At 36.4% G+C, this 14,099-nt stretch overlaps 1 protein-coding gene across 1 annotated transcript in view; it reads right to left on the bottom strand.

Annotated features, from left to right (window-relative positions):
* The window catches only part of lmbrd1 (LMBR1 domain containing 1), a 71,546-nt gene that overhangs the window by 48,930 nt on the left and 8,517 nt on the right, over positions 1-14,099 (bottom strand). The window contains exons 4-5 of the mRNA XM_061744656.1: positions 4,880-4,974; positions 656-723 (exon numbers count right to left, since the gene is read on the bottom strand). Coding sequence (XP_061600640.1) covers positions 656-723; positions 4,880-4,974 — 163 coding nt within the window. The remainder of the gene's footprint in view (positions 1-655; positions 724-4,879; positions 4,975-14,099) is intronic.

Consider the following 14,099-nt stretch of genomic DNA (forward strand, 5'->3'; position numbering starts at 1 on the left):
TGAAGTAAAAGAGCAGATAAATTGCTTATGTCTATAAAAAAAACCTGCCCTGGCTCTGAACATCTTGATGTACAAAAGTACAATCATATGTATCTTTTTTTTCCCAAACCGGATACATCCTCTTTCAGGGCACCATTTGATGGCTGAGTGAGCACATTCAGAGAGCACATTGGATTCCAGCTATGTTCGTGTTATAGCCACAAAGGTGACCTTTTATATGCTATTCAAAACAACTAAAAATATGCAGATAAATAGAAGCTGACTAAGTACATCAATACATAAAGATTTTTTTATTCAATATTCACTACCGGTCATAATTTTTCCCAATGGAAAAGTGTGTCCAAACTTTTGACTAGTAGAACGTCACGATTAAAAAAAAAAAAAAAAAAAGATTTACGTCTAAATGAGGTTTATAAAAGAGCTCATTTAAAAAGAATCCACTCAATTGTACTGAGACCCATATTAGGAAGAATAGGTCTATTTTTACACTAAGGTGTGTAGCTTATTTCTCTTGAATGGTTTATCATACCAGACAAATAGCACTGTAGCTGTTTGAAGGCGTTCTCCTCTCATTAACTCAACACAATAGCATATCCACACCCCCTTTACCTGACATGTACTGAAGCAGAAGAAGCAATCCATGTCTCCAACTCACCCAATTAAAAGGAGCACCACGCAGACAATGGCAAATCCAACGGTGTACTTCAGAGCATTTTTCACTTGCTGCAATAAAAGAAAAAATTAAACTGGTCAATCCTAGCCATAAAGTGAAATATTATTATTCATTCTGAGTGAAGGGGGGGGTCATACTCTATTTAGATAAGGGCTATATTGAGTGTGAGCGAGCACAAGACAGAGACAGAGTAGATCCAGCCTGACTTGGCAGAGATAACATGTCACTCCAAGCTCTATTCAAGTTTCTTTTTAAGTAACAATACAAAAGACCTTGCTATCTGTGACAGAATGTGCCTCCGTCAGCTCAAAACTGACACGTGGCAAGGAGAAAAGACGCTATATGCTACGGCTGGTGTTTGTAAAACCTTATTTAGTGAATGGTATCATCACGGACTAAAACCATTATTAAAAAAAAAAGATAAACGTCTATGAAACAATTGCACTGTCAATTGGTTCTGTCTACAATCTGGCGAATGTAGCACTGTTTAATCAGGGTATTACCTAAACCACAACATTTCAAACTAAACCCGAAGCTGAGCTGGAGGTGAACATGCAGGGCTGGACATTATGGCTTGCCAGGGCCAGTCAACTCTGTTTCTGGGTAAGTGGTTACTGTTGCCCAATTGGGCGACTGAACAATGAAGTGATGAAATTAAGTAAGGCTGCGTCCCAATACTCCCCCTCGCCCTCGTTTTCTTCACTAACCCTAACTTTTGCGCGTTCCCGTGAAGGTAGTGGTGTCCCAATTCCTCTTTTCACCTAGGGGGAGGGGGAATAACGAGGGCTAGGGGCTGAGAATAGCCCCTTCAAATCGAGGGTTTGCAGATGCTGACTTGGCGAGCGAGGGGGTATGAAAATTTCCCAGAATGCTTTTCGTCGTCATTTGCGGACTGAATAAAAAAAAAAACATGGCGGACATTTCTTATTTTTTTGGGAATAAAATCAATATTTTGAGTTAGTTTCTGCATAAAAATGCATTTTGATTACATTTCTCGGCGCAAACCAATATTTTACTTTCATAATATTCACTCAGTGAATGTACATAATCCCTTTTTTGTCCGTTGTTCGCTAAGATCGCGCCGGAATATGGTTACGTAACCTACGTAAGCGACGCCGTAGGTTACGTAAGCTACGCCATAGGCTGCGTCTATTTAACGCGGACCTAAACTCCGGAGCCGGCAGACAGAAATCTCTAAATTTCGGAGCAAATTTCTTAACAGGCGTAGCTACAACTGTTAGATTTCATCTATTAAACCAACATCTTCCTAAATGATTTATTTCAGCCAGCGTAATTCTCAACAGAGCTGCGTCCCAGGAGAGAGTTTCTCTCCCGGGGCTGACGGAGCAGCCTGACCCGGCGGACACGTCTCTTCTCGGGCTGTGAGCTGAGGCTGCTCCCCGGGGGCAGCGGCTCTTCTCATCTCCGAAAACATCGGGTCAAATTTCTTAACAGCCGTTATTTGGATAAACTGAGCCCAGGTTGCGGATCTTAAGGTTACCTTTATGCCTGAAAAAATATTAAAACTTAATAAAGTGCCATATTAATAGCGCTACAGCTGAAATTAAAACAGCTTTTGGCTCTCAGCTTCCTGTTCAGGTTAGGGATGAAAACGAGGGGGAGTAGGAGAAATGGGACAGGCACCTGGGCCAAGTGCCCTAGATCTCAAGTGCCCTAAAATCTCCCCCTTCTTTTTTAGGGGTTAGGGAAGAAAAGAAGGGCGAGTGGAGAAAAGAAGGGCGAGTGAAGAAAAGTAGGGGGAGTATTGAGATTGGGCCTAAGTGTCAGCCATTGCTGATACTTTGGATTGTACCAACCAATTAGATTTTTTCTCTGACCTGTCAGCCAGTCAGAGGTGTGTCGTTTACTGTGTTCAAGTTAAGATCTTGAGTGTGCATTAACTCTTGCAAATATGAATAATCAACCACCAAAACCTGACCAAAAACCAGGCAAAAGGAGCAACACAAAGAAAGCTGAACCAAACAGAAGAAAAAAAGAATCAAAATGTGACTATGTGAACTACAAAAACACCAAGTTGGTGCAATACATTTCCTTGGGTTTGCAAAAACAAGGAGATGATGGAGTCTTGTTTTGTTTGTCTAGAGTTTCTAAATAATTAATTAAAGCATTAAATCAGCTGAGTAGCGGCAGTTGGCATACCAATGTGGCGTAGTTACGGTGGCATTTACGTACATCGCTAAATGTCGCCGCTACCAAAATGATGTGAATCAGAGAAGTTTTGAGTGACAACAAAATTCATGTTTGCAACATAATGGGAATTAATGTTAGTCCAGTCAGCAACCAGCCAATGTTGTGAAAAAACCACCAGGTTATGCCTGTAGTGATCTATGAGTTGTTTCCGACTTTGACTGGGTCAGATCTGTAACATATACGTTTCCTTTCTAGCAGAACTATTCAGAATTGCTGTAGGCACATTAATTAACAAGCACACTCAGCAGTGGTGTACACTTCTGATCATCAGCTCAGAGGAATCCAAAGATTTGCATTATTAAATAAATAAGTGTGTTGTCCAAACCGGCTACGTGGTTTTACTCATAATAATTGACTACTACCGGTAATTGTCTATTTTTTCACGCCTTCTGAGCCACACGATCAAAGGAAATCTGCTTCAAGATGTTCTGCATCTGAGGTCTTCTGCTCACTGGTTATGTGTCAGTATTTTTAAATGCTCCTGTCTACGGCGAACTGTCGCTTAACGAAATGCAAAATTACATGTTATGAAAAAAACTGCTGGGTTTTGTGTGGAGGTGCAGCACCCAGTCTGACAAACAGTGGTGACATTGGGGATGTGTCCTTGGGTAATATAAAAGAAATTTCAAAAAAATCATTTTTCCCCAAGTTGAAAAAAAAAAAAAAAAACCCAGTTGTTACTATAGTGAAATGAAATTCTTGCAAAGTCATCAATCATTTTAATAACACCGCCTATGCCACTGTTCAATAAGCTTAAGGATGTCTATAATAAAAGTTATTTTTCAGCTTACACTTGAGCTGCTAATAAAAACTTATGTGGTTATAACATGTGAAAAACTGAGTCTTTCAGAATTGATCGAGTGTCCAATTTTGCAGATATCGTTGATCTCTCATTACTTTCATACTGCCATTAATGTTCCTCATGTCTGAAAAGGGCTTTTGAGTCAGTTTGCCTAAACAAAAACTGTGCTGTCCAAGACAGATGTATAGATTATATGCAAACACTGAAAGATCTAAGCTCCCTTTAGAAGTAGTGTTCTCTTTCCCTGTTTTCTGTTATCACACCTACAATGGCAGCACATTTTTATGTTATTCCCCTTGTATTAATTATGTGTGATATAAACTGAAAATAATGATTGGCTCAGGATTTCTTTTTTATGAAAAGTTTGTTCTTGTATTTTTTTTAATAAGTTGTTGATCAATAGTTTATGCATCTACCTATCCTTTTGCTTATTTATGTGGCCCAATAACTTTCTCTACAGGATTTCCATGACATGGGATTTTAGGGCAACTGTTTGATAGTATCAAGGGCAGATAAATCAGAATTCCAGTTCCAGTTGCATCTTCCCCAGAACTGGAACCTTCCTCTGGCAGTCTCTTCAGCTGTCTTTCCAGGCTGCTGGGAGCAGGCTAGACAGGACAGGTAGGTTTGGTTTTTAATGACAGGCAGGATACATAGGCTCAAATTAAAGTTGGCAAGATATCAAGCTTGCAAATTTTACTAAAGCAAAATCTGTATCTACAAGAGCTTGTAGATGACAATCAATATTGTGAACCTTTGATATGAATCTGCAATTTGTAATTGCAACGACTAAACAAAGGAAATACAAGTGCTTTTGTGATCAAGTGCTCACAGACACAAAGCTGAAAACTATGTAAAGCCAAGTTCTTAAAGCTCACTGTGTGCCATTGCTGAGTGTGAATGTTGACCCTCTTTAAACTCCCAGTCTGATTGGATGGTGGCTAATCATAAATCAAATTATCTAATCAGAGGATGAATGGTTTCATTGGTTTCAACTTTAGTGTAGGTCCTGAAAGTGAAGAGGATTAGAAGGGTAGAATATTTTTGCAGCTAGGAAAAGTCTCACTTTTTTTTCCATGTTGTCCATTTAATTTCCAAGATATGTATAAAGTATCTGGTGACTTCATTCATATTCTAATCAGGTTTTTCAAGTATCATGTCAAAGTGTCAAAGAAAAAAATGTCTGTCCTTACCGAGCAAGTGCTTGAGTTGTCATCCTTCTCTTCATAGTAGAAGTAGACAAAAGGGATCCATAGGAAGACACAGAATAGTATGATGGAGTAAAGCGCTATATGGATACAAAGGAAGAGTGAATGAAAGGGAATTAGTCAAAATATTTGTTTAACTATATTTATATACATATATACACACATATAAAACCTATTACCAGTAGAGACTTTCTCTAACATGATGTATAAAAATGGTAAAGAAAACATACTTATTAAAATCTGGAGAGCATATTCATGATGTGTTTGTGCTGCTTGTGTCTGAAAATATTTTATAAGGAGCCGTTCAGATTTGCAGGGTTCTGTCAGACTACCTGCTCAAAGTAGAATCATCCAGATTTTTTCTTATTCATCTCCAACTAGTACCTAAAATCCTGCCGTATTCACTGTATGTGAAGAGTAAATTATTGTAAATAATGTATGGCTATCATTACTTCAGCAATCAAATTTGAGGCGCTGTGTTTTTAAAAAACACAGATATGTACGTATTTGAGCATCTGCGACTGTATGAGCTCTAAAGCTAGGCACCAGATGCTCTCAGTGGTGAAAATAACAATATTGTGCTTCATTTGAGAATTGAAGTGTTTGCATTGTAACAGAGCTACCAATACTAAATTAGACACACCCTGTGAAAGACAGTAGTTGAATGCAGTGGCTTTCTTCCTCATTCATTCTCTAAACTTAGCTGCTATGAATAGTCCAAAGACGGGGCTGAGAGGACACCTCTTGTACTGTGGTACCTTGACTAAAACATGTGAGAGGTATACACTAAGATCTCGGGAAATTCAGTCGAATTTAGAAAGAAGGAAGGAAGGAAGAAAGAACTGCAGCACATTTCTTCCGACCACATTCTCATTTTGAGAAGCTATTTTGTGTATTCCTGAATTAGTCCCAGTAAATGTAATTTTTTTTTTCTTTCATGCAAGTTTACTCCTACTGTAAGATGAACTGTGTTCATCCATTTTTAAATTAAGCAGATTTTTTTCTTCTTGGCAGGCTAAAGGCAATGTATAATACCCATCAAAACTGATTTTTATGACAAATATGTTCCCTCTTCAGGTTATATAAGAAGCATAAACTAATGGAATTCTACCTTTCAGTCACACCAATTATTTGCCTCTTTTCTGGATTTTTCCCCCACCATCTTCTCTCTTGAACACACTACAGAATTTAAAAATTGTCTGAAGATAATAAGGACTGCATGGGTGACAATATTCTTGATGTTTTTCCCCGAGGCAGTTGAATTTAAAAGTGTCATACCCATTCAGACTAACACAGGAGATTGTCTAAACCCACTTTAGCTAACCCCATCTTTCAATAGCACCCTTTGACCAGAGGGTGGATGCCTGAAGGGCCCAATTTAGGAAAAAGTACACTTACGAGAAAATGGAAATGTAAAGCTGAAACTAGTTTTGTCTGGCATTTATTTGATGTGATTTAGTGCAATTCAGGTTTGAGGTGAAATATGTCAAACTCCACCTCAGCCTGGAGACTCTGTAAGAAACCTGATGACCACTTTAAGACTGCCATCTCAAATCAATTAAGGAATACTTTCTGTCCTTTTAGCAGAATAATCAGAAATGTCTTTGCATAAAATGCATATCTAAACAGCTAAAAGCCTGGTGCTGTTCAAACTGGTTGAAAAACAGGAACGGAAACCCATGCTGGCTAAAGGAAAAAAGCAGCAAATTTACTGCTAAAATTCAGTGGGACCCCATAATACAGCAGAATGAAGAGTTGTGCATTGCAGTGTTTAGCTTTACTTTCCTTCTCACAATTCCATATGGACAGGACAGAACTGATAGTGACTACTGATTTATGGAAGGAAGGAAGGGAAGGAAGGAAGGAAGGAAGGAAGGAAGGAAGGAAGGAAGGAAGGAAGGAAGGAAGGAAGGAAGGAAGGAAGGAAGGAAGGAAGGAAGGAAGGAAGGAAGGAAGGAAGGAAGAAAGAAAGAAAGAAAGAAAGAAAGAAAGAAAGAAAGAAAGAAAGAAAGAAAGAAAGAAAGAAAGAAAGAAAGAAAGAAAGAAAGAAAGAAAGAAAGAAAGAAAGAAAGAAAGAAAGAAAGAAAGAAAGAAAGAAAGAAAGAAAGAAAGAAAGAAAGAAAGAAAGAAATGAGCCTGAAAGAAAGAAAGAAAGAAAGAAAGAAATGAGCCTGAAAGAAAGAAAGAAAGAAAGAAAGAAAGAAAGAAATGAGCCTGAAAGAAAGAAAGAAAGAAAGAAAGAAAGAAATGAGCCTGAAAGAAAGAAAGAAAGAAAGAAAGAAAGAAAGAATGAGCCTGAAAGAAAGAAAGAAAGAAAGAAATGAGCCTGAAAGAAAGAAAGAAAGAAAGAAAGAAAGAAAGAAAGAAATGAGCCTGAAAGAAAGAAAGAAATGAGCCTGAAAGAAAGAAAGAAAGAAAGAAAGAAAGAAAGAAAGAAAGAAAGAAAGAAAGAAAGAAAGAAAGAAAGAAAGAAAGAAAGAAAGAAAGAAAGAAAGAAAGAAAGAAAGAAAGAAAGAAAGAAAGAAAGAAAGAAAGAAAGAAAGAAAGAAAGAAAGAAATGAGCCTGAAAGAAAGAAAGAAAGAAAGAAATGAGCCTGAAAGAAAGAAAGAAAGAAAGAAATGAGCCTGAAAGAAAGAAAGAAAGAAAGAAAGAAATGAGCCTGAAAGAAAGAAAGAAAGAAAGAAAGAAATGAGCCTGAAAGAAAGAAAGAAAGAAAGAAAGAAAGAAATGAGCCTGAAAGAAAGAAAGAAAGAAAGAAAGAAAGAAAGAAAGAAAGAAAGAAAGAAAGAAAGAAAGAAAGAAAGAAAGAAAGAAAGAAAGAAATGAGCCTGAAAGAAAGAAAGAAAGAAAGAAAGAAAGAAAGAAAGAAAGAAAGAAAGAAAGAAAGAAAGAAAGAAAGAAAGAAAGAAAGAAAGAAAGAAAGAAAGAAAGAAAGAAAGAAAGAAAGAAAGAAAGAAGTTTTGCAGTACAGGTGTACTAATTTAATTGTTTTTTATTAATTCAATTTAATTGGTGTAGTTTAGTTAGTTTAGGTTTTTTTATCGTCATTTTTATCGTTATCGGGATAAATGCCAGAAATGATCGTGATACATTTTTTAGTCCATACCGCCCATCCCTAGTACAGTTATGTCACAAAAATGATGACTATGTATTTGGCTGCTGAAATATCTACTGAGTTATCATGCTGAATAACTACTGTAGCTCCGGTACATCCAGTCTCTGCCATGTGTGGCGGTGGCGACCAACATAGCGGCCTCGTTACATATATTCGTCAGGGGAGGAAGCTCTCGTTTTAAATTCCCACCCAAACCTGTGGTCACAAGCTGTGGGTGGTGACCAAACCAATGACATTGCGAATTCAAGCGGCCAGGGTCTCCTCCACAGGGTGTGTGGGTTCTCCCTTAGAGAGAGGGCGAGCAACTACGTAAGTGCCCCAGGAGGCGCTCAGAGTACAGCCATCGCTACTCCGCAGCAAGAAGAGCCGGATGAGGTGGCTCAGGCGGGAAATCTGGTTGGGATGCCTCCTGGAGCTCTCCCTGATATGGTTTTTCAGGCACATGCCACCGGGAAGAGGCCGCGGGGAAGACCCAGTACACACTGGAAGGATTATTTTTCTCGGCTGACCTAGGAACGACTTTAAGATTCCCACAGATGAGCTGGGCGAAGTGGCCAGGGAGAAGGTGGTCTGAGTTTCCCTGTTTAGGCCACTGCCCCTGCAACTATGGAAGATGGATGAATGGATGGATTTTACTTCAAGATAAGATAGTCCTTTATTGATCCCCAGACGGGAAAATTCGGGTGCTACAGCAGCTCAACATAAACATAAAATAAGAAAAAAAAATCTAATAAAAGTTAGCATATTTTGAATGAGTGCTGTGAGTGCTCACAGTTTGCCAATAGAGCACCACTTAGTAAAAGTAACACTTTTTCACCTATTCTGTTAGATTATTATTTGTGGTATTAATTCTTCATGAAAGTTTGTGAAGCATCATTAAGCCCTAATGAGAAATGCTTGACCCAAGGGCTCATCTTCTTTAACTGTCTCCAGTGATATCAGCACCCGGACGATGATCTTTTGGAAAAACAAGCTGAACGAATTAAAGGGAAGGGAAATTAAGTGACCAAACATTTTACAACAAAAATGCTTGGCCTTGTGTCTAATATGACAGTGGAAAGGCCAATTTAAGAAAAATATCACTACAGTGTGTTTGGAGTCAATTCCCAAACTGTGCTTCTGATAACTAAATAGCATTAGTGTCACCGTCAGCAGAAATGATGTGTCCTCCTCTTACACCGGCTGGATTATAAAGGTGAGTCACCAGTTTTGGCTGATGTGCTATATTCAATAAAAGAATAAAGCAGGAAAAACTTAAAAGCACTGCATTCGGTATTCATTTGACTTTACACTGCACAAAGGAAAGTGGAAAATATTTATGGACTTATTGTAAACCCTAAGTGACAACATTCATGTTTAATCTCTCAAAATGATTACTGGACAAACAATAAAAACTAAGCTAATCCAATAATGTGTTACACAATAACGTCATATGATGTTTTAACCAAACAGTGAAAGATATATTTCATATTGTCATTATTAATGTTGTGTTTGAGCTCTTTTTATATACACACATATATATATATATATATATATATATATATATATATATACATATATATATACACACACACATATATATATATATATATATATATAAATATATATATATATATATATATATATATATATATACATACATATATATATATATATATATATTTCATATAAATTCTCTTGTAGGTATCATAGCCACTTCAATACAAGCTGGTGAAGAACACTTGATGACTTAAACTATACATCAACAAGTAATATCTTTTAATGAGGAAAAGGCCTTTCCATATAATTGAAACCCTCTGGAATTAATGACTGTTAAATAAAACATTACAGTGGGAAGAGTCTGACCATTTCATCAGAATGTGCAACATCTTTGGTTATTACAGTCGTTTAGATTTTTTGCATGAAGTTAGATCAAAATAGTTGACGTAAACAAATGTTGAGGTGAAGAGCTATGGGCTGCTGTTTGTTTTTGCACATGAAGGATGAAAAATTTCATTTCCACACTTGACAATGTTCTTCTTACTGAAGGCTTCTCTGAATCACCCAGAGCTGCCTTCCAAAGTAGAACAGCAATTTGCAAATGTTTTCAGAAATGCTCTAAAAAGAAGATCACGGTTCCCCCTTTTCAATGGTTTTCAGTTGGTACAAGTAGGCAGACAAAAATAAAGTTATTGTAGTGTGTACGAGTACTGCTTCCTCTCAGGCTTCATTTTCACAAATAGTATTAAAAAGGCAGCAAGGAAGGCATTTATTTATTTCAAAGTGCCATTTGCCCTGTTACCTAAGGGTTTTTATGTACCACTGACTTTGAAGTAATGGACAGTCCATTAAATGTATACTGTACATGTACGAACCCCAAGTCTGAAAACGTAGCTCTCAAACTCATCAAAGATCACAACAGGTATTGCATAAATAAGTGGATATCACTGTGGCAGACATTCATTGCCTTTGTCAATCTTTAAGATGACAGAGGGGAGAGCATAGATGTTCTGAGGAGAGACGCTGAAGAAGAACCATCTGGTATTCATACTGTACAGATGATTACATGCTAAAGTACCGGTACTAGAAAGGTCAGCAGAAACAGCACAACATGTAATACAAATGAAATTGTATGCATGTCTGTAGACTCTTAGTATGTTTGTGCATGTGAAAATTGGAAAACTTGAGTTCCTCTTTTCTATTTTACATAATGTCCACATTGGATTCAGGACAACTTAAGTGTTATTGAATATAAATGCTAATCAAATTGTCAATGCTATTGGCAGTAGTAGATCCTCTGCTGATAACAAGATTAAAATTATCTTCTTTTTTATCTTTGATCGTTGACCACAGGACCTCCTCTTCCATCTGTCATGTTGTCACAAATTTCCATACACACTTACTTGAAGCATGTTTATGTTGTAGACTGGCTAACATCTTTATTCCAGTAGATTACAGTGTGAATGCAGTCAACGGAATTGATGTTGGGTTTAATTCTCTCCATTAAAAATCATTACTATAACCCCACTAAACTAAACTACTAAAAAAATCTCATAAACAGAAGAAATGCATAACCATGTAATCTTTTACGTGGGCAAGTATGGGAACACTACCTTGTAAGCCTTTAAAAGCTGTTTACACAGCATGAAATAAGATTCAAAACTGCAGCTGAAATGCTGACAATGTCATCTATAAGTTTTGTCAACAAAAAAACAAAAAAGACAGAATGTCAAATATCTAAAAATCAACACATGACTTTTAAGATCAATTGAATAATGCATAGGGGTTTCCAAAATAACTGAGCATAATGGATTATTAACTGTGATCACTAGTGGATACAAAATAGTCTGAATACATGAATAAATACTCTATGTCAACACTGTAATTTGTGACATGTAAATGGATGGTGTTTTCAGTTGCGTACAAAAGGAAAATCAACTTTAAAGGTTAGATTTGTTAGGAAGCTCTGTCTGCACGTGGAGCTTGGTCTCCACCTACTGGCAAATATCAAAGGGATGCCCTTTCAGAACACCCAGAACTGATCTTTATGTTTTACATAAATTAACTGTTGTAAATTAACCATGTGGACATGTAGCTTTCAACAAAATTTGACTTTACTCTTCCACAACCTATTGATATCTTAAAAAGATTTAATAGTGCCCATGGAAAAATATTACATTCATCCAAATAAACTTGAAAGACAAACTGCCTGCAGTGCATTATATTGTTTAAAATCACAATGTTGCAAGCCAAATTGTAACAATCATAGAGGTATGATTTCATGGTATGAAATGTTTCAGGAAATTCAGTTCAATTCAAAAATACTTTATTCAGATTCAGATTCAGATTCAGATTACTTTATTTGCCATTTGTGTAACACACATAGGAATTTGTCACGTTGGTAACAGTGTGCCTACTCAGTATTTTTTTCACATGTAAATAAATAAAACACAGACACAAACACCGTAGTGAGTTATTAATCCCCGAAGGGAAATTATATAGATATATAATAGCACCCCAAAAAATTGAGTACAATGAATCCATTAGGAGTACACAATGGGTCAGTCTTTTGTACCACTGAGCCTGGAATGAAGCTGCAACATTTATAATGTGATACAATTTTAGTCCAAAAATATGCTCCAAGAAACACAGCAGATTATCAACCAAAGCTGCAAGGCTCCACTTTTTGTATTTCAGGATGTTCAACAAGGACACACATCGCTTCTTATCAACCACCAAGGGATACAAGCACAACAAGTTTGCACGCAGATAATACTGCCCATCACACTCCCCGAGCAATGATCACATGCGTACATGCTTGAAGCAAGTACCAATCTTTTTTTCAAGTTTTCCTCAACACATACTGTTAGTTAAAGATTAAAGATTTTTCTGCAAAATACCAAAATTTACATTTAAAAGAACCAATGAAATGAAAATAGTTTGTCATGGGCACAGCCATTTAAGCTGCCACAAACATTTTCACCAACATCCTTTAAGTAAGTAGAAAACCAATTTAAAAGAAACAAAAAAAGCTTCTTATGCTAATTATATATATATACCGTATATATATATATATATATATATATATATATATATATATATATATATATATATATATATATATATATATATATATATATATATATATATATTATATTATATTATATAACTCCAGTTAGCTTTTGCTGAGGAACCATGGGTTCACTTACTTTTTCCACAAGCACTGTAAATCTTTAATGGACGTGATCAATAAAGACAGGAGGAGACTATATTATTATCCTTGTTTATGTTATCATCTGAGGACACTGTGTTTGACAGTTGTTACTTTGATAAAATTAGATCACATTTGATGGCAAATTAATGCATTAACAATTCAAATAACATTCATATAGTTTTCCTTGCCACTATATGCAAACTTCTGGAATTAGCAGGTCAGTGAAAATTTGGTCTTTTTTAACGAACTGGTTGTGAGATGTCTCGTCATCAAAGTTTAACATCAAACTTTCTTTCAAGTAAGTTGCTTTGGATAAAAGCAAGGAAAGAAGGAAGAAAACTTAATCTTCAGTCCAATAAATCCTTGCATACAAATTAGGTGCTAAATCTATTGAAATGAGCATAAGCATCCCAAGAACAAGTTGAATATCGGGAGTACGTTTGGTCTCTAATGTGTTAGAGTTGTTAGGAAAAGAGAGATGAGTCTTCAAGAAAAGTGGGAGACGGATTTGATGGCATTTTTGTAACTTGTTTCACCATCATAGAACCATAAATGATAACAGTCTGAATAAACTGCCTTGAATGCAAGTATAGCTAATACCAGATGAAAGGAATGTATTGATCATGAAGAGTATAAGCCTGTATGACTGAACTTGAATAGCTGGGTTCTTATCCTGCATTCACTCTGTAGGCAAACCTCGGTGGCATGGCACACTTAATTTATTAGAGCATACCAGCATTGGTCCCTGAAATAAGTCTTAATATTAAATATGCCCTTATGTAAGCATTGAAGCCCACTTACTACCGTCTGGTATTATGACAATTATTCTCCTTTACTATATAGCTTTTAATCCTGCTTTTATCTAGACATGGTTTTAATAGTTTTTCCTGCTCTACTAGGCAATTTTTTTCAATTTATTTTTTTAATCTGTACTTTCATATATGCTCCAGTTCAACATCAACTCATTGGTTGTAAGGTATCCAGGTCTTGTGGCTGCCAGTATTAAGTGTTTGTGTTCATATGCTATGGGCAACAGCAAGCATGAGATGTAGAGGGGTTTCTTTGACTGTTTTTTTTTTTGGGTGGGGGTAGGGGGGGTTGAACATATGTGTATAGTATTCCAAACATGTTCATTGCAAAAACTTCTGCTTTTAGATGGGTGGTCACACCAACGGCATTTGATTAGCAGCTTGGACCAGATGATTATTTCAGTGTCCTTCTATGAAACACCTTAAAAAGAATTTAAAAAAAATTGTGCCTTTTCACACAGCTGCATATGTTTCACCTTTGATATTTGAAATAGTGTAACTGTAACAAACATGGTTTCCAAGCAATCAGTTCTTGACATTTAAATGCAATTATTATTTTTTTAATTTTTAAAATATTTGTAGAAAGA

The sequence above is a fragment of the Cololabis saira genome, chromosome 17 (genome assembly GCF_033807715.1).
Source record: "Cololabis saira isolate AMF1-May2022 chromosome 17, fColSai1.1, whole genome shotgun sequence".
Classification (NCBI taxonomy): Eukaryota; Metazoa; Chordata; class Actinopteri; order Beloniformes; family Belonidae; genus Cololabis; species Cololabis saira.